The sequence below is a fragment of the Balaenoptera musculus genome, chromosome 1, assembly GCF_009873245.2.
Source record: "Balaenoptera musculus isolate JJ_BM4_2016_0621 chromosome 1, mBalMus1.pri.v3, whole genome shotgun sequence".
Classification (NCBI taxonomy): Eukaryota; Metazoa; Chordata; class Mammalia; order Artiodactyla; family Balaenopteridae; genus Balaenoptera; species Balaenoptera musculus.
In genome coordinates this window covers 18,960,059-18,987,335 of record NC_045785.1, presented here as the reverse complement: position 1 = coordinate 18,987,335, position 27,277 = coordinate 18,960,059, and the positions used below count along the sequence as shown (strand labels likewise).

Below are 27,277 nucleotides of genomic sequence, written 5' to 3'. Positions count from 1 at the left end.
CCTGGGAACTGCTTAAACATATGCTGTTGATTAGGAAGGTAGTATATCTTCATTGCTCTTTCTTAGATTCCAGGCCCCTGACATCCTGTCATGAACAGTTATACAAGCAAGTGCACCAGTGAGGCACATCTGCACAGTGCTCCATTCACACCTGGGCTGCACCTTCTCTCATCCTGGCTTCACAGGTATGCAGTAACAAGGCTGGAAAACATTATTAATAGTGTTGTCTTTGGGTGGTAGGAATATGGATTGTTTTTTTAAATCTTTTAAATTTATCTTTCCAAAAATTTGACAATATGTACATATTACTGTTGTAATAAGCAGCTTAAATCTCTTCTAATTACTCATAATTCTAGCACACTAATGCATTTAAAAAATAACAGCTTTATTGCAGCTAGGGAAGTAGATGGTTATTACTAAGACAACAACATTGCACTGAGACGTGACAAGTGAATAGTGGCTGCTTTTATAGATCCTAAAAGACATTCTTATACTAGAGTAGTGATTGTGCTGTGATCAATATTGACTTGTTTCTGTTGTTTTTAATTTCTTAATTTCTTTGAGTGTGTTGCCAATAATTATATTAAATATTAAGTTTTTAGTATAGATTGTCCACCATAAACGATTGAGAATTGCTGCTGTGAGGGTGATAGAATAAAGTGAAGAGTAAATACTGAAGGAGCAAAGGATTGGTAGAGCATAACATCATTTATTCAATCCTTCATTCCTTAGTATTTATAAATGATGTAAGTTCCTTAGGAAAAAAGGTGAGCAAAATAAAAAGTCTGTTCATGAAAGATTAACTTCTATGAAAATTAAATCATGCTCCTGCTGTTAACAATTAAAAAAACAGAGAAATATAGGAAACACGGTTTTTAGACATTGAACAACAGGGAGCCCAGTACTGTAATCCCTGAGAGAAGAAAAACAAGGTGAGCCCCACAATTTCTCCAGCTTAGTGCTGGGGGCAGTTTCTAGGCCACAGTTCAGGGTGAGGGAAACCTCAGTTTCTGAGCTGGGGAGATAGAAATCAGAGTTCAGGGAGACCAAAGCAGCTGGAATTTACAGGGTAGAACACCATAAAGGAGGGACCTGCACATAAAAAGTTCAGAAATAGGAAGAGAGTTCTCCTCAAGTCTTTGGCTGAGGAATGATGGGCACATGCATGAGAAGAAACTAAGACTGGGGAAAGAACCACCAGAAAGCAGTAGGCTGAACAATTTCTGGGCCTTACACAGAACTGGGACTACTTCATGTTCCCATAAACCAGAATAGAGAGACACTGTATCACATGAGGATTGATTGGGCAGAGTCTATAGAAATATCATGTCTTAGTAGTGGAGATAAATTATTCCTAGAGTAAAAGCTGCTCTGGATTCACTATAACAAAGCTTAAAAAGCTGGAAAGGAGCATATGGGTCTGTAAGTTACTGGAAATTGGGACAGAAAAAAAAAATGCAACACTCTACAGAAATACTTCAAAATCCAGTACCCAACAGTGTAAAACTCACAATGTCCAGTGTCCAGTACAAAATTACTGGACATGAAAAATACAGGAAAATATGACACATATCCAAGAGAAAGAGCAGTCAATATTAGCAGTCCCAGAAATGACAGAGATCATAAAATTAGTAGAAAAGGGGCTTCCCTGGTGGTGCAGTGGTTGAGAATCCGCCTGCCAATGCAGGGGACACGGGTTCGAGCCCTGGTCCGGGAAGATCCTACATGCCGTGGAGCAACTAAGCCCGTGCACCACAACTACTGAGCCTGCGCTCTAGAGCCCTTGAGCCACCACTACTGAAGCCTGCACACCTAGAGCCCGTGCTTTGTAACAAGAGAAGCCACCACAATGAGAAGTCCACGCACCGCAATGAAGAGTAGCCCCCGCTCACCGCAACTAGAGAAAGCCCGTGTGCAGCAATGAAGACCCAATGCAGCCAAAAATAAATAAATTAAATAAATAAAATTTTTTTAATTAGTAGAAAAGGACATTAAAGCAGGTATTATAAACATGCTCAAATATGTAAAGGAAAACATGAACATAATGAAGATAGAAATGGAAAATATTTTTAAAAAGGACCCAAATGTAACTTCTAGTGATGAGACATGCAATATTTGAAATAAAAATATAATAGATGGGATTAACAGCAGATTAGAAACTACAGAAGATCATTGAACTTGAAGGCAATATACACTGCCCAAATGAAAGTGGGGGGGAGGGGAAAGAACAGAATCTCAGTGATTGTGGGAAAGTATTAAGTAATCTATATACGTATACTTGTAGCTCCAGGAAAGAAGCTGGGGTAGGGAAAGGCTGAAAATTTTTTGAAAAACTAATGGCTGAATATTTTCCAAATTTGATGAAAACTATAAATCTGCAGATTCAGGAATTTCAATGAATCCCAAATAGTAAAAACATAAAGAAAATAATAAAATGATGCAGTCATCATCAAAATCAAATTTCTGAATAAAAGTGATAAACAGAAAAACTTAAAAATAGTGGGTAAAAAAGATATATTAGGAGTATAAAATAAGAATTACAATGGATCACTCATCATAAACTATGCAAGTTAGGAGACAATGGAGTAATATATTTTAAAGTTGGGGAGAGGAGGGAAACTGTCAACACAGAATTCTATTACCAATAAAAATGACTAAGAAAATGAAAGAAAAAAAGATTATTTTAGGCAAACAAAAACCTAGAGAATGCATTATCAGAAGACTTGCACTACAAGAAATGTTAAAATAGGTTCTGCAGACAGAAGGAATATGATACCAGACAGAAGCTTAGATAAACCCAAAGAATTAAAGAACACTGACAATGGTAAATATAAAATACATTTTTTCTTATTTTAATCTCCTTAAAAAATGATTGACTGTTTAAATGAAAAATAACATGAGGGACTTCCCTGGTGGCAGCCAATGCAGGGGACATGAGTTTGATCCCTGGTCTGGGAAGATCCCATGTGCCGTGGAGCAACTAAGCCCATGTGCCACAACTACTGAGACTGCGCGCCACAACTATTGAGCCCACACAGCGCAACTACTGAAGCCCGCGCGCTCTAGGGCCCGCATGTTGCAACTACTGAGCTGCATTACTGAAGCCTGCGCGCCTAGAGCCCGAGTTCTGCAACAAGAGAAGCCACCACAATGAGAAGCCCGTGCACCACAACACAAAGTAGTCCCCGTTCGCCACAACTAGAGAAAGCCCGCACATAGCAACAAAGACCCAATGTAGCCAAAAAATGAATAAAATTAAAACAAGTCTTTAAAAAAAATAATAACGTGAGATTCATAATACATGTAGAACTAAAATGTATCTCAAAATAACAAAAAGTATGGAATGTGGGAAATGGAAGTATACTATTGTAAAGTTCTTACGTTATATGTGAAGTGGTGGTTTTTTTTATTGTGATAAATTAAAGATGTAAACGCTAAACCTTAAAGCAACTGCTAAAAATAAAATAAGTATAGCTAATAAATCAGCAATGAAGGTAAAATTGAATCATAAGAAATACTCATTTAATCCAAAAGAATGAAGGAGAAAAGGAACAAAGATCAAATAGGAGAATGGTAGATTTAAATCCAACCATATAAATTTTTACATTAAATGTAAAAGTTTTAAACACTCCAATCAAAAATAGATAACCAGAACAGATTTTAAAAAACCAAGATCCAACTCAACTATATGTTACCTTTCAGAAACCAACTTTAAATATAAAGACACGGATAGGTTAAAAGTAAAAGGATGCAAAAAGATACAGTTTGCTAACAGTAGTCAAAAGAAAACTGGAGTGACTATATTAATATCAGAAAAAATAGACTTCAGAACAAGGAATATTACCAGGGATAAAGAGGGGCATTTCACAGTGATAAAGGGTTCAATTCACCAAGAAGAGGTAAAAATTATAAATGTGCATGCACCAAACAGTGCTTTAAAATACATAGAGCAAAAACTGACAAAACTTAAAAAAGAAATAAACAAATTCACAATAATATAATGTGGGAAATTTCAACACTTTTCTCTCCATATTGATAGAATGAATAAAGAGAAAATCAATAAGGATATAAAAGACTTGAACAAAATTATCAACCAATTTGACCTAATTGACATTTATTTTAAAAAACCTCCATCCAATAACAGCAGAAAAACTCAAAATCCCTCCAGCCACTTGGAAATTAAACAGCAGTCTTCCAAATAAACCATATGTCAAAAGATATTATAAGAAAAATAGAAGCTAGTTTAGGAAGAAAATGAAGGCACAACATTTCAACATACATGAGATGCTGTTAAAACAGGGATTAGAGGAAAATTCACAGTATTAAATGCTTATATTAAGAAAGAAGAAAGGTCTAAATTCCATGATTTAAGCTTCCACCTTAAAAAGCTAGAAAAAGAAGAGCAAATAAAGCATAAAATAAATAGAAAGAAGGAAATAATAATGGTAATAGTAGAAGTAAATGAAATAGAAAACGGAAATGGGAAAAAAAATCAATGAAACCCCTTGCTGTTTTCTTTTGAAAAGATCCATAAACCTCTAGCCAGTCTTAACAAAAAGATATAAGATGCAAATTACCAATATCAGAAATGAAGGAGGGACATTACTACAGAACTTACAGACATAAAGGATAACAAGGGACTATTATGAACAACTTAATGCCAATAAATTACATGACAGAGATGAAATGGAAAATCTTCCTTGAAAGACACAAATTACCAAAGCTCATTCTAGAAGACATAGATAATCTGAAGACTCTATATCTAACATGCAAATGGAGTTTGTCATTAAAAAAACCTTCCCACTGAAAAAACTCCTGGCCCAAATGGCTTTACTCATAAATTCCATCAAAAAGTTAAGGAAGAGGGCTTCCCTGGTGGCACAGCGGTTGAGAATCTGCCTGCCAATGCAGGGGACACGGGTTGGAGCCCTGGTCTGGGAGGATCCCACATGCTGCGGAGCAACTAGGCCCGTGAACCACAACTACTGAGCCTGCGCGTCTGGAGCTTGTGCTCCACAACAAGAGAGGCCGTGACAGTGAGAGGCCCGCGCGCCGCAATGAAGAGTGGCCCCCGCTTGTCAGAACTAGAGAAAGCCCTCGCACAGAAACGAAGACCCAACACAGCCAAAAATAAAATATAAATAAATAAAAATTAAAAAAAAAATTAAGGAAGAAATAATACCAATTCTACACAAACTATTCCACAAAATAAAAGAGAAACTCATTTTATGAAGCCAGCATTACTCTGATACCAAAACCAAAGACATTACAAAAAAGAGAAAACTACAGGCTAATATCTTTCATGAATGCAGATGCAAAAAAATCCTTGACAAAATTTTAGTAAATTGAATTCAGCAATATACAAAATTGATAGTATATCATGATCAAGTAGAATTTATTCCAGAAATACTAGGTTGTTTTAACATTTGAAAATCAATCAATATAATCCCATAAAATACTCAAAAAGAATAATAATATGATCATTTCCATAGATGCAGAAAAAGTATTTGATAAAATTCAACACCTGTTCTTGTTAAAAACTCTGAAGAAACTAGGATTGGAAGTGATAAAATGCTTTTATAAGAAAACCTACAATTAACATCGTCATACTTAATGTTGAAAATAATTGGAGAAATATACCACGTTACTGGATCATAACACTCGACAAAGTTAAGATATTAATTCTCTCTAAATTGTTTTATAGGTTCAGTGCAATCCCAATTCAAATCCAAAGAGGTTTTTTGGTAGAAATTGACCTGCTAGTTGTATAAATTGCATGGTAATTCGAAAGAGCTTATAAGGGCTAGTACCAATGGTTCCCAGAGGGGAAGTGTGTTGGGGGTGTGGGTGAAATGTGTGAAGGGCATGTAACTGTATGGTGATGGATGGTAACTAGACCTGTGGTGGTGATCATTTTGTAGCATACACAGGTGTCAAATTACAATTCTGTACTCCTGAAACTTATATAATAATAACTTGAAAAAGAACTAGTATAGTCAAAATAATTTTGAAAGTGAAGAACAAAGTTGCAACTACCTTGATTTCAAAACTTATAAAGCCAAGATAGTGCGCTGTTGGTATAAGGGTATACATATAGGTCAAAAGAACAGAATTCTTGGACTTTTGATGACTATGCCAAAATAATGCAATAGAGAAAAGGATATTCTTTTCAACAAATGGTGCTAGAACAATTGAATATTTAAATGCAATAAAACAAACCTGACCTATATCTCATGCCAAATATAAAATTTAATTCAGAATGAATCTTAGACCTAAGCATAATAGCTAAAAGCATAAAACTTCTAGAAGAAAACATAGAAGAAAATATTTGTGACCTTGAGTTAAGCAAAGATTTCTTAGACAAGACAAAAAAGAATCACAAACCATAAAAAAAAAAATCGATAAATTCGACCTGATCAAGATTAAAACTTTTGCTTTTGAAAAGACACTGTTAGAAAATGAAAAGGCAAGCCTCAGACTGGGAGCAGATATTTCTAAAACACATATATGATAAAGGACTTGTATCCAGAATATATTAAGAACTTCTATAACTCAACAGCGAAATAACCCAATTGTTTAAAAAAATAGTCAAGATTTGAACAGACACTTCACCAAAGGAGGTAAACAAATGGCAAATAAGCACATGAAAATATACAAATTAAAATGACAATGAGATACCACTATACAATCACTGGAATGCCTAAAATTAGTAAGACTTACCAAATGTGTTGGTGAGAATGTGTAGCAACTGGAACAAATTATTGATACATGCTACCGCATGGAAGAATCTCAAAAGCATTGTGCTAAGTGAAAAAAAATAGACACAAAACAGTATATACTGTATGATTACACATATATGACATTCTAGAAAAGGCAACTATTGTGACAGAAAGAAAAGCAGTGGTTTCCAGATGCCAGGGTTGGGAGGGTATTGACTGCAAAGAGACATAGGGAGCTTTGGGGTGGGGGGGGGATGGATATATTTATATCTTAATTGTTGTGGTATTTTACACAATTGTAAACACTTGCCAGAACTTAAAAATGTACACTTTGAACCAATGAATTATATTGTATGTAAATTATCTCAGTAGAAATAAATTTATAAAATTCATACCTACAAGAGCTCTGTAAGCAACATCAACAGAGAACACTTACAGAGTTCCTACTACAAGCAGTGCAATGTGTTTGGGATTTGGGGTCGTAGAACTTGGTAAATCTCAGCCTCTACCCACAAGATTTCTCAGTTTATCCTGCAGATACAACAGAACCCAATCAACATACTTACCAAGATTGTGAAGTGATCCCTACAAATGCTGTATTTTGCTGTTTCAGGTGCTTAGAAGAACACACAGTCAAGTTTTTCATCAAACACGTGGAATATATCACAGAACTTTGCTAAGATGGACAATTCCGTGCAAAAAGACCAACACTCTGGCAAAAAATATTCCAGAAAGGCTGACAAAGTACAGAAAGGTCTAGTGAATTTTATAACAGAGGTCTTTGGGGACGAGATCTCCTGACATATGTTCATTTTAGTATGTAAGAGCAAATTTTAGGGGAATATAGTAAATCCTGGGTTATACCCACAAGGCCACTCTTAAGTATATCAAATAGATTGCTTTGGTCATTCTCCCACTGCCTCTAGGGTGATGATTGGGAAGAAACTATGAGAAGAAAGGATGAGGGGGGCAAGAAGGAGGAAGAGATCTTACTTTATTTCCTAAAACTTAACCCAAGCCCCCATTCTGCCAGGTTGTTGGAAAGTTAAACTCCAGCCATTACTGACACAAATGCTATTCCTCCTTATTTCAAGTTTTGGATCTTTCTCAGTGGAAAAAGGTGATGTGATGATGGGAGTCTGGGTGAGGGAGGGGAGAGGTACTCAGATCATGGGTCATGCATCCAGACACGTGAGAGCTCCACTGTCTCAGCCCATGTATTCCTTTGATTTTGGTAGTATGCACTAATCCGGGACTACCTCTGGGCTTGGGGAATCATTGCTGAGGCTGGAAACTTCGTTCCAAGATCCTCACTCACTCCACTGCTTTTTCTTTTAGGGGTATTACCACCTCCCTGGTGGGCCTCTAGAGTCCCTGCTGCTCTCAAACCCACAGCTGGACCTCTCTTTCTTCCTCCCATCTTTTGATTTAGTGCTCTCTCTTTTTCTTTAATACTTTAAAATTGAAGCTTAATATATATTCAGAAAACAAATCATAATTGTACAGCTTAATGAATATTCACAAAGAAACCACCACCTACGGAATCACTTCTCAGACCCCGCGATAAACAATAGCATCCCAGAAGCCCTTGTCTTGTCCCTTCCTGGGCATTGTCCCCCTTCTCTGCAAATGTAAACACTATGGCTATCCTGACTTCTAATATCATTAATTACTTTAGTCTGTTTTGAACTTTATATAAATTGGAATCATACAATATGAACTCTTTTTTTTTTAAATATTTATTTATTTATTTATTTAGGCTGTGTTGGGTCTTCGTTTCTGTGCGAGGGCTTTCTCTAGTTGTGGCAAGCGGGGGCCACTCTTCATCGCGGTGCGCGGGCCTCTCACTGTCGCGGCCTCTCTTGTTGCGGAGCACAGGCTCCAGACGCGCAGGCTCAGTAATTGTGGCTCACGGGCCCAGCCGCTCCGCGGCATGTGGGATCTTCCCAGACCAGGGCTCAAACCCGTGTCCCCTGCTTTGGCAGGCAGATTCTCAACCACTGCACCACCAGGGAAGCCCTGAACTCTTTTCTCTCAGGTTTTTTCTCTTATGTTTGAGAGATTTAACTTCATGTTTCATGTATCAGTGATTAGTTCATTTTCATTGCCATAACATGGTATAGCATTCTTTGTTCTAATATACCACAGTTAGTTTATCCATTATACTATTGAAGGACATCTGGATTGTTTCCTGTTTTGAGGTACTATGACTAAAAGCTTTTATGACTATTCTTGTTCATGTCTTTTGGGACAGATATGTATATATTCCTTGGGTCTATACCTAGGAGAATTGCTGGGTCGTAGGGTGTGTTTATGATCAGCTTAGTTGATACCACCAGTTCTCCAAAGTGAGTGCGCCAATTTTACTTCCTTACAAGCAATGTATGATCATTCCAGTTGCTCCACATCCTCACCAACATTTTCAGCTCATAAGGGTTTTAATTTGCATTGTCCTTTGATCAAAAAGATTGAGCACTTTTTCATGTGTTGGCTGACTTTTAGGATATCCTCTTTGGAGAAGTGACTCTTCCAGTTTTTTACCCATTTTTTCTATTGGGTTTTTCTTTTCTTAGGAGTTCTTGAAAACATTCTAGAACTGTATCCGTTTGTTGGCTATAGGTAAAGTAAATATCTTCCCTCAGACTGTGACTTTCCTTTACATTCTCTTAATGGTGTGCTAATGAAGAGAAGCTCTTGATTTTACTATAGGCCATTTTATCAATATTTTCCCTTATAGTTAGTGTATACATCTGTCCTATTTAAGAAATCTTTGCCTATCCCAAAATAATTTCTTCTAATAACTGTATTATTTTACCTTTCACATCTAGACCTATGATTCACTTGGAATTGTTTGTGTGCATGGTATGAAGATGTCCAAATCTATTGTTGTCAGTATGTATATCCAATTGCCCAGCACCATTTATTGAAAGAGCGTTCTTTTTCTACTACTCCGCGTGCTATCATTGTTGTAAATCATGTCTATGTATATGCAGGTCTGCTTCTGGATTTTTTTATGCTGTTCAAATACCACCTCTAATTACTGTAACTTTATAACAAGTTTTTTTCTTTTCTAGTATAAGTCCTTCAACTATGTACTATGTTTATCTTGGCTACTCTTGGCCACACTGAATTTCCATATAAATTTTAGAATCATCCCATTAATGTCCTAAAAAAATCTTTACTGTCATTTTGATTTAGATTGCATTGATTCTAGCAGTCAACTTGGGGATAATTTACATCTTTACAATATTGAGTTCTCCAATCCATGTGTATCCTTTCTTTTATTTAAGTCTTCTTAAATTTTTCTCAATAATGTTTTATAGTTTTCTATGTAGAGGCCTTGCATATCTTCTATATATCTATTCTAGGCATTTGATTTTTATGCTCTTGTAAATGGTACTATTTTAATTTCATTTTCTAATTGTTTGCTGCTGGTATAGAAATAAAATTAATTGATTTTTGTATATTGACATTGCTAAATTCAGTTATTACCTCTAATAGGTTATCTACAGATTCTTTTGAAATTTCTCCATATACAATCTTGTCTATGAATGACAGCTTTATTTCCTTCCTTTCTGATCTATGTATTTTTATTTATTTTTCTTGGCCTTTGTACTGGTTAAAGTTCTTCAGTACTATGTTGAACAGAAATATGAAAGCAGTCAACCTGGTTTCGTTCTCTATCTCAAGAGAAAGCTTTCAGTATCATGTTTGGTGTAGGCTTTTGTCATAGATACCTTTTATCAGATTAAGGAAATTTGCTTCTATTTCTAGTTTGCTAGGGTTTTCTTTTAATCATAAAAGAACACTGAATTTTACAAAGTGCTTTCTCCATTTACTAAACAGACACTTTACCAAAAAAAAAAAAAGATAAACAGATAGCAAGTAGCATGTGAAGAGATGCTCAACATCATTAGTCACTAGAGATATGCAAATTAAAGTCACAATGAGATACCACTACACATCTAATGGGATGGCTGGAATTAAAAAGACTGCCCATGGGACTTCCCTGGTGGCGCAGTGGTTAAGAATCTGCCTGCCAATGCAGGGAACACGGGTTCGAGCCCTGGTCCGGGAAGATCCCACATGCTGTGGAACAAATAAGCCCATGCGCCACAACTACTGAGCCTGTGCTCTAGAGCCCGCGGCCACAACTACTGAGCCTATGAGCCACAACTACTGAAGGCCGCACGCCTAGAGTCCACGCTCTGCAACAAGAGAAGCCACTGCAGTGAGAAGCCTGCACACCCCAACGAAGAGTAGCCCCCGCTTGCCGCAACTAGAGAAAGCCCGCGCGCAGCAACAGACCCAACACAGCCAAAAATAAATAAATTAATTTATTAAAAAAAAAAAAAGACTGCCCATTGTTGTTGAGGATGTGAAGTAACAATAACTCTCATACACTAATAGTGGAGATATACAAAGATACAACAACTTCGGAGAAGGGTTTGGCAGTTTCTCAAAGAAGTTAAAGTATGATCCAACCATTCCATTCCATACCAAATCCATTGGTATTTACCCAAGAGAAATGAAAATTTATGTCCGTTTTAAGAGTTGGGATTGAATGTTGTTAATAGCTTTACTTGTAATACTTCCAATCTAGAAACAATTCAAATTTTCATCAACAATGGATAAAAAAGTGTCACATTTCTATACAATGGAATACTACTCAGCAATAAAAAACAATGAAGTATTGATACTTGAACAACATGGATGAATCTCAAAATAACTGTGCTCAGTGAAAGAAACCAGACAAAAAAGAGTACATACTGTATGATTCCATTCTGCCTCTATTGACATGATCATATAGTTTTTCTTTTTTAGTTTGTCAATATGGTGAATTATATTAATCGTCAAATGTTAACCTATCTTTGGATCACTGGGATAAACCTCATTTGATCATGATGTATTATCTTTTTTATATATTGTTGAGTTTCATTTGCTAACATTTTTATAAGAATTTCTGCATGTATATTTATGAGGGTTAATGATCTATAGCGATTCCCTCTCACCTCCTGTAATGACTCTGTCTGGCTTTGGTAACACGGTAGTAACTGGCCTCATAAAATGATTTGGGAAATGTCTTTTTCTCTTCAGTTTTCTAGGATAGATTGTATAGAATTGATAGGTGGAGTGTTCTATAAATATCAGTTAGGTCAAGTTAGGTAATAATATTGTTCAAGTCGTGTATGTCTATTGATCTTCTATCTACTTGCTTAAATTATTGAGGGAGGGATTTTGAAATCTCTGACAATTATTGTGGAATCTTCTATTTCTTCGGGCAGTTCTATCAGTTTTTATTTCCTGTATTTTGAATTTCTTGTTATTGAGTATATCAGTGCTTAGAATTTTTATATTCTCTTGAGGAACTGACCGCTTTATCGTTATGAAATTACCCTCTTTATTGCAGGTAATATTTTTTGCTCTGCAATCTGCTTTGTCTGATATTAATACCTAGCTTTCTTTTGATAGCATAGTGTATCTTTTCCCCATACTTTTACTTTTAACCTATTCCTGGGTTTATATTGAGTATATTTCTTGTAGACATCACGTAGTTAGGTCTTTCTTTTTTATCCAATCCAACCATCTCTGTCTTGTAATTGGGATGTTTAGACCATTTAAATTTAATGTGATTATTGGTGTGTGTTTAAGCCTACCATCTATCTATTTGCTTTCTATTTGTCCCATCTGTTCTTTATTTACATTTTCTGGATTCTTTTGTATTGAATATTTTTTAATTTCTATTTTGTCTACTTTGTTGGCATTTTAGGAATAACTCTTTGCAGTGTTTTCTTCGTGGTTGCTTTAGAGCAAGGGTTGGCAAACTTTGGCCCTTGGGCCTAATCTGACCTGTTGCCTGTTTCTATAAATAAAATTTTATTGGAACATAGTTACCTCTATTTGTTTATGTGTTGTCTGTGGCTCTTTCACTCTATAATGGCAGAGCTGAATGGTTGCAACAGAGACAATATAGCCTGCAAAGCCTTAAATATTTACTATGGCTATGGCCCTTTGTAGAAAAAGTTTGCTGATCTGTACTACAGAGTTTATAATATACATCTTTAATTTTATCACATTCTACCATCAAGTGATATTATTACACTTCACACATAGTAGAAGAACCTTACAACAGTATATTTTAATTTTTTCTTTCCTTGCCTTTGCACTGTTGCTGTCAAATATCTTACTTCTACATACGTTATAAATGTCACAATAGTGTTACTGTTTTTGCTTTAAATAGTCAATTATTTTAAAAATGATTTAAATTTTATGTTTATATCTAAATGCATCAATTTATACTCAGGGTTCTACGTTTTACATTTACCTAAATATTCATTAGTTCCAGAGCTCTTCATTCCTTTATGTAGATCCAGATTTCCAACCGGTATCATTTTTCTCTTGCCTGAAGGACTCCCTCCATTTCTTGTAGTTCCAGGTTACTGGTGATTAATTCTTTTAGTTTTTGTATATCTTCAAAAGTCTTTATTTTGCTTTCATCTTTGAGAGATATTTTTACAGGGTACAGGATTCTAGGGTGATAGTTTTTCCCTTCTGGTACCTTAACAGATGTTGTTTCTGATGGTCATCTGCTGTTATTCTTATATTTGTTGCTTTGTGTGTAATGTGTCTTTTTTCTCTGCCTGATTTTATGATTTCCTATCACTTTTAAAAGGCAATTTGATGGGGACTTCCCTGGCGGTCCAGTGGTTAGGACTCTGTGCTTCCACTGCAGGGGGCACGGGTTCAATCTCTGGTCAGGGAACTGGGATCCCCACATGATGTGTGGTGAGGCCAAAAACTTTTAAAAAATAAATAAAAAGTAAAAAAACAAAAAGCAATTTGATTATTATGTGCCTTGGTGTAGTTAAATTCCTGTTTCATGTGCTTGAGTTTCACTGCCTTTCTTTGATCTGTGGGTTTATGTTTTTTTTAAATCAAATCTGGAAAATTTCAGCCACTTTTTTCTTGAAATATTTTTTTCTATTTCCTCTCTCCCACCTCTCTTCTTTGGAACGTATATTAGGTTCCTTGAAGTTTTTACAAAGCTCACTGATACTCTGTATTTTTTAGTCCTTTTTCTCTCTGTGTTTTGTTTTGGATAGTTTCTATTTCAATGTCTTCAAGTTCACTAGTCTTTTTTCTGCAGTGTCTAGTGTATTTTTAATCTCAGACTTTTTAGCTTTCATCTGTAGAAGTTTGATTTGGATCTTCTTTATATCTTCCATGTACCTATTTAATAAGTTCAATCTTTTTTCCAGCTTCTTAAACATATCAATGCAATTATTATTGTAATAATGTAATGTTCTTGTATTCTATCATCTATATCATTTCTGAATTGGATTTGATCGATTATTTTCTCCTCATTGTGAATTGTATTTTTTCCCTTCTTTGCATGCCCATTAATTTTTTATCAAATGCCAGATATTTTTACCTGTTGGGTACTGTATATTTTAGTAGTCCTATGAATTCTTGTGTTTTGTTCTGGGATGCAGTTAAATTACTTGGGAAGTTTGATCTTTTCAAGTCTTGCTTTTAAGCTTTGTTAGCTGGAACCAGAGAAGCATTTAGCCTAGGGGTAATTTTACCCTATTTCTGAGGCAAAACCCTTCTGCATATTCTCCTTGTGTTCCATGAATTATGAGGTTTTCCACTCTGACTTGTGGGAACAGGAGCTATTCCTGTTCCCAGTGTTCAGGTATTGTTTACTCTAACTTTTTCAGGTGACTCTTTCCCCAGCCTTGGGGAGTTTTCTCACATGCCTGGGCTGATTGATACTCAGGAAACTACTTGAGGGGAACCCAGTGCAGGTCTCCGGAACTCTTTCTCTGTGTAGCTCTCTCTTCTCTGGTTCTCTGCACCATTCATTGGGAGTGGAAGGAAGGAAAAGGGGGAGTTTGTATATCATTTATACATCACAACCCAGACATATAACATTTTAACTTGATTTTCTATAAATGATCCCCTTCTGCTTTTTCACCCCAAGTCTGCTCAAAGCAGAAACCTAAACTTACACTTGTGTTGCACTGTGTCCTGAAGAATGAGAGCGAGCCCCACTCTGCTCTGGGATTTCCTGACCTCTCTGTATCTTTACGGTGCTTCGCTGATCTGTGACTCTGGGCTGAGGATGAGTGAGGACTCTTGCTCTGTCCCCCTGCCTGGCTCCTCTTCCAAGGCTGCTCCAAATGGTTTTGTGTCCCCTTCCTCCTTGGCAAGAACGCCTTTCCTGTCGGATCCTTCCTCTTCCCTTGATAATATGCTTCAGCTGTGTGACCAAGTCTCACTAGTTTAAGAGCTGGAGGTGCTTGGGGTGGGGGGGGGGTGGGGGATGGTGGGGGATGGTGGGGGGGGGGATGGTGGGGCGGGAACCAATAAATTACCAAGAGGGTATTTAAAAAAAAAAAATCCAGTTTCATGTTTATCTCTTGTCAATAGGCAAGTTTCTCTTTTTATTCCATTTAAAACAAAATGTTAACAGATAGCTCTGTGTTTTGTGCTATTTTTTATTCTATTTTTGTTGTTTAGGTTTTACTGCTGCGTATCCAACACAATCCTCCATTCCTTTTAAATATCAGCCTTCCAGAATTCCAGAATCAGAAAAAAAAGGATTTAATAGTCAAGCCAAGAGGTTTTACCATAAAAAGGTAATGGCGTTGTCTTAGAGGTGCTTTACTTTTAGTCTGGATTTTAGCCTCAGGGGGCAGACACGTGAGTCTGGCTGGTGCGTCTGTCTCTGTGACCAGTAGAGGGCAGTGTCATCCAAGGAGCTGCAGCACCCTCTCCAGCTGTGTGCTCTGACTGGGCTGTAGGAATGAGCTGGAAAGATATTAAATCCAGTGGAAAACATGTCTGGACTTATGGGGCCACACTGAAACCAAACATTTTTAAACAAGAAATGTATTTTTAAAATTACTATAAAAATCAAAAATGCAAAAATCCCAGACGTATGAAGTAAAAGATAAAAATCCTTTCCTCCCCCCTCCCCCCAGCCTCACTCAAAACATGACAGGAAGAACAAGACTTTCTTCAAATAACATAAAAGGAAAAATAAACGTGTCTAATAAACGTAAAATTACCTTTGTGATGACACCCCCCCCTTTTTTAAGCTTCCTTTGACAATGTGTTAGAACTGTTCCTGCATTTCCCCCTTCCTTACCCTCTTCCCCAAATATCTGTGTCTCTTTTTCTCTTTGATCTGGAACGTTCTGCTTGGGTCCTGGTGGGTCCTCACCTAACTTCTGTAATTTCACTGGCTGAAAGCCCAGGTCTGATGTTCTCCCCTCTCACCAGCAGGGGGCGGAAGCAACTCGCAGACGCAAGAGTCTTTTAACATCTTCATTCCTTTTTTTGTTTAACTAGGACCTTTAGAATAACATTCTTTTGGAGGAGTCATCATGTCAGTTACCTTTTGCTGCATTCTAAAAATGTTTTTCATCCTACCCCCTCGCCAAGATGGCGAGAGGGGATGGGGAGATCCGGGTCCTGAACGCAGGTGACTCCTCCACAAGCCCAGTGCCCCTTGGCCTGTTTCCTCCTTTGTAAACAAGAGCGCTGAGCTAGAGAATGTTTAAGTTCCCTCCACTTCTGATATTTTAGGATTCCAAGAATGCAAATAGTAAAGAATATAGTGTGTGTGTACACACACACATATATTTTTAATTACTTGTAGGTTTCCTCCAACGGTGATAAATAAGCTATCCGCTCAGGAGTTTCCTCTCTATGTTTTAACTGTCCATCTGTCTCTCTGTCTCTTTTTTGTCTGGTTTTCCATTTGTCAATTTACCGATAATATACTGTCCATCTCTCAGATATCTGCAGCCAACCTCCAATAAAAATAACGACAGCCACCATTTACCGATCCCTGCTATGCGTGAAACCAGTTTTAGACCATATTTCTAATCCTCTGAACAATGCTAAGAGGAAGGGTTTATACCTTAATTTAACAGAAAAGGAAACCAGGGCTTAGGGAAGTTAAATGACCCACCTGAGGTCTCACAATGCACGGTTTGACACATAAGAGGCCCCACATGACTATCTGCTGAATCAATGTTGAAAGAATTAGACCTCAAACCCAGGCCCAGCTCACTCCTAAGCCTCATGCTCTGTCCACACATGGCACCACACCTCCCTCTGTGGCCCGCAAACCCATCAAGTCCATCTATGAAAGTCAGCGAGTGCGTTTCTGAAAATGCCTCCGCCAAACAGACCAAGCTCAAGATAGGGGAAGATGTCGTGTGTGTAGGCCCCATTCTACATGATCATGTTCTGAAGACTCAAATCCAGAAACTGAATGGTCTGGCGTTTAAAGTTTGCATTTTAAACGACTATTACTTTTCAGAAATTTTCCTGCTGAAGGAACCAAGGTGGCAGCCAGCCAAAGCTATAGGCAGCATCCGTTATAGAGAGAAATAGCTCAGAAATTTGATTAGTACTTTTCAAACGTGGTTGCGTTGGTTTGACGATGTGAAAACGTTCATCTAAGCATTTGAAAGCATTTTGTAAATAAGTATGGAATTTTTTGGAAAGGGCATGGGATCCATAAACCCTGTCGCCTGGGTTCTGCTCTGTTACTAGCTGACTGGGTTTAGACTAATCGCTTGACTCTTCTGGGCTTCAGTTTCCTCATCTGAAATGTACAGTTTGGATTATTATACATTTTTAGGTTCTTCAAGCTATAAAAACAGGAAGAAAATGTCTTATTGCCTGCTCATTATTCTCATTCTTCCTGAGAGAAATGGGCATTGAGAAGTTAAGAATTCTGTTTAACATCACCCAATAATTTAGTGAGGCAATACAAATTAAAAGCAGATTTTAAAACTCTGGTGTCTCACCACCCTTCTTATGACATTAATCGTACACACCCTGTGCCTCATCTCATGACTTGGTTGTGTCCTCACATTCGTTCTGTGACCCATCTAGCACACCTTTAACACAGAGAATCAGTGCCCTCTGAAATGTGCACTTACCTTATCAGTCTGACTTTGGAGAGAAACTTCAGGGCCTCGTTGCCCAGCTCACATTCCTCGTGAGAATCTGACTGCTGCATACGAGGAATCCTTCACTGAGCTCGGTGTCCGGACTGGCAATTTTGGCTGCTAGAAATGAAGTCTGCTTCCCTGAACATTTTACAGTTATTTACAGATGTGCTGTTGACACCGGGTGCATGAAGAGACATGCCTAATCTGGTACCGAGCATAGCCCAGCCACCCGAGGGATATTTTCCTCCCCCACCTCCCGATTCTGTCCCCATGCCACCCTGGATTGTGGTCACTATTGCCCAAGCTGTGTAACACTAAGGACACTCCCTTTAAGTCTTTGCATCTCTGTTTCCTCATCTTAAAAATAAGGATGTTATAATAGGTAGGCCCTTGCCAGGGATTACTATTCCATGATCCTAAACCTGATTAATCCCTTCCAGGCACACATGAAGGGATACTGGTAGGATACAGACACCCTTTCCTCTAGACGCACAGTTTTAAAATACATGTTAATTTCAGACATAGCCTGACAGCAAATCCACCCTCCCCAGCGGTAAGCAGGACAGTGTTTAATTTGTGGTGAAATTGTACAAAGTTAATACGGTTCACTTATTACCTTGATAAGGCACCAGACCAGGGGTATTTTTTAATGATTTTTTTTTAAAATTTATTTATTTTTGGCTGTGTTGTGTCTTCGTTTCTGTGCGAGGGATTTCTCTAGTTGCGGCGAGCGGGGGCCACTCTTCATCGCGGTGCGCGGGCCTCTCACTGTCGCGGCCTCTCTTGTTGCGGAGCACAGGCTCCAGACGCGCAGGCTCAGTAGTTGTGGCTCACAGGCTTAGTTGCTCTGCGGCATGTGGGATCTTCCCAGACCAGGGCCCGAACCCATGTCCCCTGCATTGGCAGGCAGACTCTCAACCACTGTGCCACCAGGGAAGCCCATGAATTTTTTAATGTCAGAGATTTTTCAATGAAAGGAAGTTCAGTTTGCAGAGACCGCCACGTTCAAGGTGATAATTTCCCCACATGTGCACTCAGCTGCGTGTTTGAACCACAGTGGGGTCTGCCCGACCTTCCTGCTCTAGAAGCCTGACCTCTTCCATATCAGTCATCAGCACCCCTTCCTCAGGGGTCTGCAGGACACGCTGGTGGAAATCGCAAACACTTGGCTGGCACAGATGGTGTGCCAGGCTCCCCTTGAAGATGTTGCCTTTGTGAACTCATTTAATCCCCATAATCGATTACCCTGGGAGCTAAGTCCCGTTATTATCCCCACTTTTCAGATAATGACTCTGAGACACAAAGAGGGTTAAGTAAGTGGCACAGCCAGGGTCAGGCCGAGTGAGGATGACCTGGCAGCAGCTCCAGGCTCCCACACTGCTTCCTGGCGTCTCCCGGGTGGAAGCCAGCACACCCTCCCCTGAATGCCCAAGCACCTTCGGCTTGGCAGGGTGGTAATGGGCATGCACATCTTGTCTCCACCCGGCCAGAACTCCTCGGGCAGCAGTCATTGTCCTTTCCAGACCCCCAAAGCCCCTCAAAAGTGGGTCGAATGAATGATCCCAACTCTAGTCTACGAGCCACGGGAACTTGTCCCATCCATCTTGCATTGCTTTGCTGCGTCTCCTCCATCCCATTCCTAGAACATCTAAGCTGCCAACCGCCTGTATCCTGGTGCCCCCACCCAGGCCCTGGCCCACAGCAGACTTCAGTGTGTGCTTGTTGAATTGAGTCTTGGCCCAAATTCCACTCAGGGGATTTCAAGGGCCTGCTAATGAGCTGACACCAGAGTTAACAAAGAGGAGGGCTCTGCAAAAGAGGAGCACGGGTGCTCAGAGACGATACTGATGTGAACCGATGCTTTGAAAATGCAGGTTTGGCTTCTCTTGTCTGACTGTGCTTCCAACCCAGCCAGGCCAGCAATGGGCAAAGACCTGGTCCCCATTTTCATCTGCCCAGGTGGCCAGTGTCCCTGGGCTTCCCCCACACCTGCTCTTCACCTGGGCCACTAAGAAACAATCTCCTCAAGAGAACTCATCCCAGTTTTCCTGGTTGCTCCCTGAGGGCACCCAGGGATCTTTCATTTCTGAGATCCCCATTCTGAACAAAAAAGTGTCATTTTCTTGCTTGAAGTACGCTCCTTGCCTCTCCCTTCTCCTCTGCTATCAGAGGCGTGGAAACTTTGATGCCAGACATTAGTGTATGGAGTTGGGGCGGGGAAAGGGGAGAAAGCAGAAAGGAGGAAGGGCGTCTTACAAGGGGCACTTCTCGGGGTTGTAGACGGTTTGAACCAGAAGGGCTTCAGTGACACCAAAATCCCTGGGCTCAGCAGAGGGGCCCCATCTGTGACAGCATCCCATGCTGAGGCCCGTCGGTGGAGCGGGTAAAGGGGACTTGCTGCTCGAAGCCACTGCCAACTCGGGCCCCCTTTCCCTGAGTTCCTCATGGAGGCCCGGAGTGGGGTTGAAAACTATAGATCTCCACACCTGCACTTGCCTCTTTGCAGGTTCACAGATGAGGGGGCTGAGGCCCAGGGAGGGGACGTGCCCTGGGGGCAGACACTGGCTCTCCTGTCTTCTGGCCCATGCTATCACCACTTTGGCCACATCAGCCTGACAAAAGGGTGGATGGATGCATTGTCCTGAGACCCTCAGACCAGAGGCATTTGTAAAAGGAATTTGTTCCCGCAGGAACCCCAAATTCCTGGGCACTTTTGCCAGTGGGTTAACCACTAGACAGGGCTCTGTTTCCACCTCAGGCGTGTCTTCCTCCTGTTATATACCGCTAGCCCTTCCGCAGACTCTTAGTTTTCATTCTTCTTGTGCACTGCTGAGAACCCCAGCTGGCCACCCCCAAAATAGACCAAAGCAGGGTGGAACATCCCTGAAGAGTCAAAAGGCAGCTCTAGTGTTGTGGGCTTTGGCCAATGATCCAGCAGAGACCGCATTTTCCAACCTGGAAATGGGTTGACAAACCTGAAAGTCTTAATTGGACAGAATCTATGAAATCGGGACTAGAAAATCCAGGCTGTGTGCATATGTGACTGGGTCCAGGTTGTGGACATTAGGCCCTCCCGTACCCTAAGGAGCTGTCTGGGGTGAGGGGGTCAATGCCCTGCTCCCTCTCTTCCCCTCCTCCTCATGACCTCTCTAAGCCTATCCCAAGGTCAAGTGAATGTCAATCTGTGTCCCGCCCTTGGCACGTGCTGCCCATTTGGGACTTTAATCCTTCAAAAGAGCTCTCAAAGTGCATTTCCACCAAATGTTGCGCAGCAACATCAGCCAATCATCTCTTGCTCCATCTCACCCTGAGGGTCTTTAGCCGCCAAGGGAAGGTCCTGGCTCCCTTGAGGCTGTTGTGGCAACTTGAGGACTGGTAATGCGGCTGATGGGACGTGCATTGACTCATTCAGTCCTCGCGTGCACAGGGGACAACGGGTGTAGCCCTGGCCTAGAGCTCCCCGTGGAACACACAACAGGCAGTCAGCAGAGCTCAAATGAATAGTTCTCTTCCCTCCTCCCTCCCCACACCCATTTTATTCGGTTGGTTTATTTGGTTTTTGCCTTCTGGGGTGGTCTCGGCCAAGAAGCCAAGGGCTGGCTGAGTTCACACCAGTTTCGACTTGGATTCTCCTCTCTGGGAGATGCTGAGAGGCCAGAACTCATCAACCTCATGTAACATTAGTCACATGAGCTGTTATCCCAGAGGCCAAAGGTTGGACTTTTATTGCCCTCCCAGGGAGCCATCCACCCCCTCTAGCTTTTGCAGGAGAAAGCTTGAACTCCTTGCAGCTGGACCGTTCCCTCCAGGCAGCTTTGAAACTTACTTGGTGTGGAGTGCAGGTGGTGGTGTGCTGGTAAACCAGCTCTCTCCTCCACAAAGAAAGTTCTGATGTAGAGCATTGGCCAATCTCTGTGGTGTAAATACCGCCCCCCGACCCTGGTCAGTTTCAAGCTACCACTAGCAACATTTCTGAATATTTAACAGTCGCCCTCATGAGCCGCCACTGGCAAGCCCCAGCATCCTGCTGCCTGGAGGACCCTTCCTGGATATTCATTAAGAGCAAATAGGCAGCACGCGCTCCCTCCAGGCTAAGAGGTGACAGTTCTCTTCATATTTGTCCTGGACTCGAACCAGTTTGCAATGTGGCAGAATTAAAATGTGATTAAGGTCCAGGAGGGTTGCCAGATTTGGCAGATAAAAATACAGGATTCTTAATTTAGAATTTCAGATAGGGGCTTCCCTGGTGGCGCAGTGGTTGAGAATCTGCCTGCCAATGCAGGGGACACGGGTTCGAGCCCTGGTCTGGGAGGATCCCACATGCCGCGGAGCAACTAGGCCCGTGAGCCACAATTGCTGAGCCTGCGCGTCTGGAGCCTGTGCTCTGCAACAAGAGAGGCCGCGATAGTGAGAGGCCTGCGCACCGCGATGAAGAGTGGCCCCCGCTTGCCGCAACTAGAGAAAGCCCTAGCACAGAAACGAAGACCCAACACAGCCAAAAATAAATAAATTAATAAATTAATTAATTAACATAAAAAGAAGATCATGCCTTCCTTCCAACCCCTTAAAAAAAAAAAAGAATTTCAAATAAATAACAAACTACTTTAGTATAAGTATATCCCAAATATTGATTGGGACCTACTTATACTAAAATAGCTTTTTGTTGTTTATCTGAAATTCACATTGAACTGGGCAGGGTGGGATGGAGCCGCCGTGCAGGCTTGTGTTTTATCTGGCAACCCTAGATCTTCAGACACATATAGGTGCCCAGAAAATTCTTGTGGGCTGATGCTGGTGTTGGGAGTGTGGCAGTAGACTGGGGGCTGGAGATGTCCAAGACTGTTTATTCTTCAAACCTAGAAGAGTCGCAGTTACATTTCCTGCTTCAGCTTTCCCTCACTGTAGGGACTCTGGAAGCTAAAAGGTGCCCGAAGGCATTTAGTGCAACACCTTCGATTTACACATGAGGAAACTGAGGTCTAGAGAGGTGACTAGATCAAGGTTACTTAGCTAGTAGCAGCACTGATGCTAGAATCCTAATTCAAAACTCAGTGGGATTGTTTTTCCTTTTATCCTGCACATTTTATCCTGCACTCGTCTGAGAGTTAGTTTGGCTTAGTGGTCAAGAGTAGACTGTCCTCACACTGCCTGGGTTCAAATTCTGGCTCTGTTACTTGCTGCGTGACCTTGGTCCTTATCCCTTTGGGCCCTGTCTTCTCATCTTTAAAATGGGGATTAAATGAGCTAGTGTGTATGAAGTACTCAGAACAGTGCCCGGCATGCAGTGACCATTAATAAACATATGCCAGTCCTGCAAACAGCCCCCTAGAAAAACCTCTTTCTTGTTCCTTCCTGTAGCACCTCAAATCGCACCCACATGCTAGGGTTCTTCTGGTTGGGCTGCATCTCCTGCAGCCTGCCTCACTCTCCTGGTAGTCAGCTCCCCCTCTGTCTACCAGGGACCATCATCACCTACAAGGCAGGAATCAGCTCCCCTGCCCCCACCTGCAAGGCTCAAAGGCTCACTGCATTTAAAATTCAGCACAGAAGAACCTGTTAATAGCCCTTATATTAAACCATAATCACACACTGCTTGGGCCACACTGGAGAGTCCTTGAAGGCCCTGATGGTGCCTTGAGCTCTCTCTCTGCTCTGAGGAAGGTAGTAGGGATGGTGGGGACAGGAGGAGCCTGGGTGACAGATCTTGGAGGTAGCAAGCTCTGGAGTCAGGCTGCCTGGGTTTAAATCTGCACTTCACCATTTACTAGCTGCGGCCCCAACGTCTCCGGGCTTCGCTTTCCTTAAAATGGACCTGATAATAGCCCCACTGCAAAAGGCTTGTATACACCATCTTGTAGCACTGAATTCAGGTGCTGCCACTGACAGTAGTGGGACCTTGGGCAAGTTCATCTCTACGTGCCTCAGTGTCTCCATGTATAAAATGGGGGCATCCCTTTCTCACCAGGGGATTAAACGAGACAACCTTTGAAAAGCTCTTGGCACCAAGGAGGCACCCAGTAAACTCTCGAGACGGTGGGGCATCCTTATCATTTCATGTCACTTACCTGGCCAACTTCTGTCAACATTTACTTCTCCCTGGCAACTAGCATGGGAAATGAGACGCAAGCCCAATTAACTGCAACGGCAGAAATGAGCTTAGAAATCAAGCTTTTGTTTGTTCCTCTCTAACGTACCTGCATCACTTAGGACTTGAGCCCATGAACCTGCCTCTTTTTGTCTGAGAGTTAGAAATGGTCTTGTTTGGGATGAAGGTTGTTTTTGTTTCATTTTGCTTTATAAACAGAAACACTCCCTGATTTCTCTTCTGAAAGGCTAGGGAGGAAGCTGAGTCAGGTGGGGTGTGGTGAACATGAAATCGGTCACCCTTCCCTCGCCGTGGGTTTGGTGAACCCAGTCAACCCACACTGACACACACACTGCACGCACACACTGCACAGCCACTGCCGCACACAGGATTGCATTTTCTGCTCATATCTCTAATGGCACACAGAAACAACAGCATTCTCCTGGAATGCAGTACAGCACAGTGGAAAGAGCAAGGGCCCTGGGGGGTGGTCCCAGACCCGGGTTGGAATTCCAGCCCCAGCGCTTGCTGACTGAGATGGTGGCTGGGCAGGTCAGGAACTGGTGGAGCTGGGCTGTCATCCACGAGGTGGCATCCCTGCCTGTCCCAGAGGATCACAGTAAGGCTTAGTGTTAATGGACGTAAAGCTTGCAGAAAAGCACCATGGAATTGAAAGTATCCCAATGACACTACGTTCTCTTCCCTTTCAGGATGATATCCCAGGTCCTGGGTTCTACAACGTCATTCACCAGTCACCTGTGTTTGACAGTGTGTCGTTGTCTAAGAAAGGGACGTGTACTTTTCCCTCTGTGGTGAGAACCCCTTCTCTGAACATTAACTGCTCGGTACTTTCCTTCATTCATTGCATAATCATACATTGGACAACTGGTCCCTTCTCTCCAAAGGCCCGTGGTTCTAATTAGGAGAGTAATTGCCTCCTCAAATTTCATGCAGGTAAACTGGAGCCTATGTCTTTAAGGAATTTTTTTCCCCACTGCTACGCGTTGCCAGAGTGGGAAGAGAAGCTAGAAGAATATTCAGAACCTGATCATTCAAAACCAATTTTGTCAATGTGGAATGGACTTACAAATGTTTTCTTGAGATTTTTAGGCAAACCAGGAAAAAAGTTATTATTATACATCTTGCCCTAATAGGACTTTTTACACTGCTTAATCTAACTGGGTTATTCGAGTTACTGAGAAATCTGATGGGACCAAAAAGAAAACAGGCAGCAGGCCGGTAATTTAGTGATATTCCTCTCCTCCCCATTTCTCTCCTTTGTAAGATGTGGATCTTTATCTTTGTGGAAGGCTACAACTGTCAAGTAGCTAAATGAAGTTCCAGTGTCTCTGACCAGACCTGGGCAAGGATAGTCTTTATTTGAACATCTATCAGTTGGCAAGAAAAATAGATATAACAAGGGGAAAGGGTCAAAGTAGGGTAAGACTAGCTGAGGGAGGAAAGTGAAAAAGAAAGCAAACCCAAACTCCAGCATTAACAAAACACATATGCCGTCTGTCCCTTTAAAAGTTATAATAATCTCTTGCAAAAATGTATTACGATACCTGACACTGGAATTGATTTTTTTTTTTTTTTTTAAAACCACACACAAAGAGACCATTTAAGACACACTGAATGCAGCCACTTATTGGAATTCAAGCTTGGCAGGGTTGAATACTCAAGGAGAAAACCGACTTTGGAGTTAACTCCTTATTAACAAAGACATTGAGGCTGCACATGCCCCCAGTGAGTTCACAGAATAACCACGCCTCTACTTCTCCTTCTGTCCCAAGCCCTGAGAGTAAAGAGACTCCAAAGCGATCTGCAAAAGAAGTGCCATCTCACGATGGCCTGGCACAAGAGACAGGACTTAAGACCCAATCTTGACTCAGCTGTGGGTTCTCGATGTGACCTCAAGCACGTCACCCTCCGTGTCCCAGTTGCCTCATCGAGTGGAGACTCCCTGGAGGCGATGGGCAAATTGACGTTGCAATGAGTAAAATAGTCTTTGAAACTGCAGAGCATTATAAACATGTTGAATGTTATGATTGTCACCACCTGAGTCACAAACAAGACTTCCTGCAGCACCTAGGTTTTCTCTCTGAGACGTTGCCAAATAGTGGCACTGCCCATTCCTGCCTGGTGCCAGAGAAGGCACTGAATCAGAGCACACCATCAATTCCCTGCTAGGCTTTACATGTAGTAACTTTCCAAATGACGAGGTTGGGCCGCCTGGAGAAGAAGGGGTCCAAGGGAAGCTCTGTGCATGACAGGATCTAATCAGGTCTTTAAAAAATTCAGACCAAACCCAAAAGAAGGCAGAAGATGAGTTGTTCAGTCTTCCTCTCCCCGCTGTGATGGATATGGGGGTTTCTATTTATGTTTACAAACACATAAGTTCCTATATCCTTGGGAAGGGACTTTAAGTGGTTGGTGGAAGTCTGTCAGGAGATCCCCACATCTCGCCTAGTTCCTTCCCAAATTGGACGAGAATTTCATTCCTCCGCCCCTTCTTTTGCTGCCTTTCACATTCAGTGCCTCTTGTTTCCGGATCCCAATTCCCTGAGGGAATTAAAAGTAGTCCCCATCAGAGAAAGGTCTGCCTTACTGGAGCTAGTACGGCCAGCAGGAGTGTGCCTCCCTGGGTGAGGCTGACCAAAAGACTCTGTGGGTCAACACGTTTTAAAAGCTTCCTGATGACTATTGGAGCGACAGCACCCAGCCTTCTGAGAGGACCTGTCATCCGCCTAAATTCAAATCATCTGAAGAGCTTCACGACTGTATTCCAAAGCTTTGCTCCAGAATTATTCACGGGACGGACTAGGAAGTTAAATGGGGCAGGTGGGAGGAGGTGTCCATAGCCTTTCTGTATTTGTGTGGTGGCAGCAGTGGCTCTGGAAGAGCTGGGGAGAGGTTCATAAATGCCAGCATGTGGCCAAATTGGAGACCAGAGGCCTGGCTGAACAAGGTTCAGAAAAGAAAAGAAAGCCAAGGGGCGGGGAGGGTTGGTGAGTGACTGCCAACTTCGGCTAGACTCAGACTAATTCTACTGCAATGCTTTATGAAACTTTGCCTCGAATAGGAATTTTTTAGAACAGTTTTTCCCAAAGAGTATGTTAGTAGGTATCTTAAGCCAAAAGATTCTATGATGGAGGAAGGTTGGGAAAGGCTGTTTAAACAAAGCTAGACATGGGACTTCCCTGGTAGTCCAGTGGGTAAGACTCTGCACTCCCAATGCAGGGGGCCTGGGTTCAATCCCTGGTCCGGGAACTGGATCCCACATGCATGCTGCAACTAAGGAGTCCACGTGCTGCAACTAAGAGCTTACACACTGCAACTAAACATGCCACAATGAAGATCCTGCATGCTGCAACTAAGTCCCTGCATGCTGCAACTAAGTCCCAGTCTTTTTTTAAAAGAAAAAAACCCAAAGCTAGAGAGGTTTCTTTATTGCAGACCTTCCCAGAGCATTTACTACACCAACGTGTGTTATGAAT

General features: G+C 41.3%; 1 protein-coding gene across 1 annotated transcript in view; it reads left to right on the top strand.

The window, feature by feature from the left end:
• Positions 1–7,347: 7,347 nt before the first annotated feature.
• The window catches only part of STPG1 (sperm tail PG-rich repeat containing 1), a 41,665-nt gene continuing 21,735 nt past the window's right edge, over positions 7,348–27,277 (top strand). Inside the window, exons 1-3 of the mRNA XM_036874431.1 lie at positions 7,348–7,473; positions 15,243–15,361; positions 24,491–24,592. Coding sequence (XP_036730326.1) covers positions 7,401–7,473; positions 15,243–15,361; positions 24,491–24,592 — 294 coding nt within the window. The 5' untranslated portion in view covers positions 7,348–7,400. The remainder of the gene's footprint in view (positions 7,474–15,242; positions 15,362–24,490; positions 24,593–27,277) is intronic.